The 5751-nt window shown below is 40.5% G+C and overlaps 1 protein-coding gene across 1 annotated transcript in view; it reads left to right on the top strand.

The window, feature by feature from the left end:
* Positions 1–5751, top strand: part of LOC101856540 (nose resistant to fluoxetine protein 6) — a 24272-nt gene that overhangs the window by 16312 nt on the left and 2209 nt on the right. Inside the window, exons 4-6 of the mRNA XM_005110867.3 lie at positions 1446–1545; positions 4129–4197; positions 5684–5745. Of these exons, the coding sequence (XP_005110924.2) occupies positions 1446–1545; positions 4129–4197; positions 5684–5745 (231 nt within the window). The remainder of the gene's footprint in view (positions 1–1445; positions 1546–4128; positions 4198–5683; positions 5746–5751) is intronic.

Genomic DNA, 5751 nt, shown 5'->3' with positions numbered 1-5751 from the left:
TACACCTAGCCTTCTTGGACAAGGGCGAAAAATCTCGGAGGGCCCGTGTGCAAGTTGTGCACGTTAAAGATCCCTTGGTTGTCTAAAATCGATAAGAGTAGGCTTCAGCCGCCACCCGGGGAAAATTAAAAAATTCCTACCAACTGAAAAAGTTTAATGTGTCCCGCGCGCTCATATGACCTTATGCAGTTGCGAGCGCCGTAAAACACTTACAAAAAGTAGTCTGCGTATTGACATATTTGTGTTTCATGTGTTCTTGTTTCTTTAAACAGGTTTGAGGGTTGTTGCTATTGTTTAATGTTTTGTTTTTTAAAATGTGTTTTGCTAATGTTTTTTCTTCCTTGACCGTTTATTTAATTCATTATGATTTTTTTTTTTGTGTGTCTGTGTGTAAAGGGGAAGTGACGACGAAAGTTACTTCTGTTAAAAATAAAATTGGCGGGTGCTCTGGCGTGGTTTGCTTCTTCTTTCTTATCAAACGTCTATCGTCCCTATCTCCCCTTCTTCTTTTTTATGTTTGTTACTCTCTTGTAACATCTCTAATCTTCTGGCGCTCATAATAATATGGCTTTATAAGATAAGATAAGATAAGGGCGCTACTCTGTGGCGAGCGGGTGAGTTCACTTTGCTCTGTGCTTATTTTGTGTTTTTCTCAGTTATTCTGTTGTTGCAACAAAGAAAGATACAGAAGGTCATTTTTACCATCTTCTATCAAAATGCTTCCATCTTAACCATCTTGTATAAGTATACTTACGACCTTAGAGCATGCATCAAAATAGCATTGAGTGTGTATCTAGCTTACGATTATTATTGTTTATATTGCTGCTCATTTATATTATGCATGTGATTGTAAGCCTACTTGTGTGTGCATGTGTGTGCACGTGTGTGCGTGTGTGTGTTTGTGTGTGTGTGTGTGTGTGTGTGTGTGTGTGTGTGTATGTGTGTGTGTGTGTGTGTGTGTGTACACGTGGTGGAACACCAAACCAATGTGCCAGGATCTGGACAATAAAGATGTGTCTTATCTTATCTTATCTTATCTTCATTATAATACTAACCTTAATCATTGCCCTGACCTTAAGACCTCTATTATTTGACCTCTAACCTCTCCGGAACAGAACGTGTTCTCTAAGTGGGTGGTTGACGGGTGCTCTGGTGTGGTTTGCTTCTTCTTTCCTATCAAACATGAATCGTCATTATCTCCCCCTCTTCTACTTTTTTATGTTTGTTACTCTCTTGTCTTCTGGCGCTCATATTACCTTATGCAGTTGCGAGCGCCGTAAAACCTCTACTACTAAAACTAACTAGACCTCTAACTTTTGAACCATAACCTCCCCCAAACAAACGTGCTCTTTGCCCCTGACCTCTAACATTTGACCTCCAACATTTGACCTCTAACCTCCCCCTAACAAACTTGTGTGTTCTCTATGTCGTGTTTCTCTCGTCAGGCTGACGCCCCCGTACATGCTAAGCCTGGTTTTCTTCACCGGATTTCTCAAGTTCTTCGGCTCCGGCGAGACTTGGTTCAACACCATGCCTATAGATGAGGTAAGAAATGCGACGACGAAAAAGGAAACATAATAATAATAACAACAATAATAATAATAATAATTATAACAATAAAATTAACAATAATGATAATAATAATAAATAATAATAATAATAATGATAATAATAATAATAATAATAATAATAATAATAATAATAATAATAATAATAATAATAATAATAATAAAAAATAGCACTTGTATAGCGCATATCCCCACTCGAAAGCAAACTCTATGCGCTTTACACTATATTATTACCCCAGCAGACCATAGAACACCCAGAAACATTCTCAGCTTCCCGGGAAGTATACAGTGCAAACAGCCGGTTAAGCGCTCAAACACTAACAAACTGACAAGATCTTTCACTATCAAAAGCTGGGTACCCATTTCCACCTGGGTGAAATGAGGAAAATTTGTGTAAAGTGCCTTTCCCAAGGATACAACGTTTGGCCCGTGGCTCGAACCCCCGAACCCCCAACCTCACGATCACGATTCCGGTAGCCTAACCACTAGGCCTAAAGGTTTTACGGCACTCGCAACTGCTTAAGGTCATATGAGCGCCAGAAGATTAGAGGTGTTACAAGAGAGTAACAAACATAAAAAAGAAGGAGGGGAGATAAGGACGATAGATGTTTGATAGGAAAGAAGAAGCAAACCAAATCCGAGCACCCGCCAACCACCCACAAACATCAGTAAAAAACTAAACATTTCGAGAAGAAACGTCACAAGAAGAAATAATACAAAAACAAACATCACTAGAAGAAATAATTTTGATATTACAAAGAGAAAATCACTAGAAAAAATACCACAAGAAGAAATATTACAAGAAGTACACTTTTCTCTGATAGTTTCTTTTCTGACTGGTGGCAGTCTTTGTGTTCTTGATCCTTAGGCAAGGCGCTCACAGGACAATTTTAGTTGCGCAGCAGTTGCTGTCTCCGGGCAACTTATTTTCTACACCGCACGCACAAGAGCTAAGCAACAGCCAGGCAACAGTAGGCTATCATCATTACTGACTTCCTCATTTGATGCCATGGACTTCCACGACGCAGTTGCTGTCTGTGCTCTTGTGATTGTACTTAGGAAGAAGAAAAGGAAAAAGTGGTTTTGAGTTCACCCTTTGGCCTGTCAGAAGTTTTTAAAAGGGCATTTTGTCAAACTGCATGAAGATTTGAGAGCATACCCTGCCAAGTTTTTCAAAACTATTATCGTAAGAGCTTAGACCGTTTTTATGAACTTTTACGTCTCGTGGGACCGTCAATTACGTATCGAAACACCAACTGGAGGAACAGCATTTCAGTAAGAAGAAAGACGGTTTGGTTGCCTGTAGAGGTGGGCTAAATCCGGATAAATATAAGGATAACCGGATAATTCTCAATGAAAGTGTTGAAGTGATGCTAATCCGTTTGTCGAAGTGGTTCTTACCCATTTGACGAAGCGGTTCATATCATATTAATTGCCGAAGAGGTGCACTAACATATTACCCGGATTTTGCTAAAGCGACTCATTGCCCAGCCCTAGTTGCCTGTGCGCGCTGTGTCAGTTTGGTATGAAACACAGGAGATTTGAGCAACAGTTGCGTTGCCGGAAAGTTGTGACAAAACACAAACTTTTCAGTCTCCAAAAACCCGATTTGCCTGTGCGCGCGGTGCTGATTTATTCCATTGTTTACATTTGGGCGAGAAAACAGTAGCGCAACTAAAGTTGCCCTGTGCGCGCCTAGCCTTACTGTCTAGTCTAGATTCTTCCTACAGGGCAGTGACACTGCTCGCCCTTCTATGTCTCGTCATGAAACCACTTGTGGTATGCAGAGCAACTTTGACTAAAACCAACCCTTATATTTCGCTTGTCGGTTAATTGGTCGCTTTTAAGCACAACAGGGTTATCCCGTAAAATGCTGTTTTGAGAAAATCGAAGGTAAAGTATTTGCCCGTTTCAGTTTCTTTAAAAGACAAAGAGTTTTTTCTATCCCCAAACAAATATGCGAACCAATGTAACAAAACTTTTCCTATAGGTAGAACAATGCCCACTCTTGGAGTAGGCCAAGATCTCAGGAAACCCCCGAAATCAAGGTTAGCCCGCTTGTCCTTAAAGACATTTCACGGTCTGTAATACCCGATGTTTGGGTAAAAAAATCGATTTGTAACTTTCTCAAGTTTTTGGTACCTGAATATCTAAAGAATCGATAACGCTTGATGTTTCATTTAAAAAAAAGTCAAGAATTCTCATTTATAGGCTTTTTCCAGAGGGCACCCTTGTCAAAAGTTTGGCGCGTTTTCTTCAGATTAGCCCATAATAAGATGGCCGCCACAGAGACCAACTTTTTCATAAAATTCCTTATGATTCTTCTTAATTAGTCTATAATTAGCTTAAATCACCTTTAAAAATAGAAAGAAAGTGAAACCCCTAGAAAATTCCTCGTACCGTGCACATAACCCCTTAAAAGCGATCAAACCACTTGCGGTATGCACCAACATTTTGACAAAATTTGTTTTTTTGTTTTTGTTTTTATTGTTTCCGTTATATGTGTTCTTTCTTTTCTTTAGTATTGATCTTGATTTGTTTTGTTTTGTTTCTTCCTCAGGAAAACTGTAAGAAGTATGCGTGGACAAACCTTCTGTACATCAACAATCTGGTGCACAGTGAGAACATAGTGAGTTGACACTTACGCTCGTTTTTCCTTCTCTCTATCTTCTCCTCTTTTTCCTCTTCCTCCTCCTCCTCCTCCTTTTCCTCCTCCTCTTCATCCTCCTCTTCCTCTTTTTCTTCCTCCTCCTCCTCCTCCTCTTCCTCCTCCTCTTCCTCCTCCTCCTCCTCCTCCTCCTCCTCCTCCTCCTCCTCCTCTTTCTCCTTCTCCTCCTCCTCCTCCTCCTCCTCCTCTTCCTCTTTCTTCTCCTCCTCCCCCCGCTCCTCCTCCTCTTCCTCCTCTTCCTCCTCCTTCTCCTCCTCTTTCTCCTCCTCCTCCTCTTCCCTTGCTTTAATATGCTGTGATGTGGGCCAATGGCCTTAAACACTGAATAAACTTACCAACTTACTTACTTTCTCCTCCTCCTCCCCTCCTCCTCCTTCTCCTTATTCTTCTTCTCCTCATCCCCTTCCTCCTTCTCCTCCCCTCCCCCTCTTCCATCGGCGGTACCTCCGAGTTTAACGTCCATCTCGGAAAGTTCTATCGGACTCTCGGCGGTTTAAGTTGTTGAGACCATGAGGTCAGAATCAAATGCTCTATCCGCTCTATTAAATTCGTCATATTTTTGGGAGTCGTTATATCAAGATGTTCAAAGAATTGCCCCCGAAAAAGCTTGGCCATGCTGTAAAACTCCACATTTTTTAACTTCAAATTTCTCAAAACTAGGCACTGTGCAGAGAGAACGTTTAAATTGTAGGATAGCTTTGTGCTGGTAAAATGTAAGACAGAAACATCAGAGGGAAAGTAAAGAAGTAGGACCTACAAGTGGCGCCCTCCAACCACCCGCAGCAAATAACTTAGACAATAATTATAATAATTTGCTACCAGTGGCGCTCTCCAACTACCCGCCCAAAATATATATGATTTCCCCTTAAAGCTTGTTCAGTTGTCTTGCCATCAGTGAAAAGAATGTCCATCTATCTTGAGATAGAAGTCAAGATATTTGAGATAGAAGAAGGTGGAGTCGCCTGGTTTGAAAGGTAGAATAAGTGAGAAAACGGCCGCCAAAGTTCTGTTATTTCCACAGCTTACCCTTTTTCAGTAATGTCCACCCAGAAATGTATTCTTACTTGGACAAAAAACAAAAATTCGATAAAAATTGCCGAACCGGCAGAAAAATGCCAGTTTCTTCAATTACATTATTTTGACGAGCGCCTGATTTCACCACGCTGCCTCACAAATTACATGGTACTATGGCTGTGACGAAATGTGAAGTGTGCTGACAAAATGAGTTACTTCTCAGATTATAGACCGATGAAAATAGAAACATCAAATTTATAGGTTAAAGCTTTACAATTTATCAGTATGAAATGATAAAAGACATGTTAAACTTGAAGAGAATGGCATTGGTTTAGAGATACGCTACAAATATGACCTTTGTGTTGATTTTTGGCTGATAACTTATTTTGTTAGCGCGCCGTGACATGTAAATTAATGTTCTTTTTTGTTACAGTGTATGCCGCCGAGTTGGTACCTGGCTAATGACATGCAGTTCTACTTGGTCAGCCCTCTCCTGTTTGA

This window comes from Aplysia californica, unplaced genomic scaffold (assembly GCF_000002075.1).
Source record: "Aplysia californica isolate F4 #8 unplaced genomic scaffold, AplCal3.0 scaffold00956, whole genome shotgun sequence".
Taxonomy (NCBI): Eukaryota; Metazoa; Mollusca; class Gastropoda; order Aplysiida; family Aplysiidae; genus Aplysia; species Aplysia californica.
Note: the sequence above shows the minus strand (reverse complement) of the source record. Positions and strands in the feature narration are given on the sequence as shown.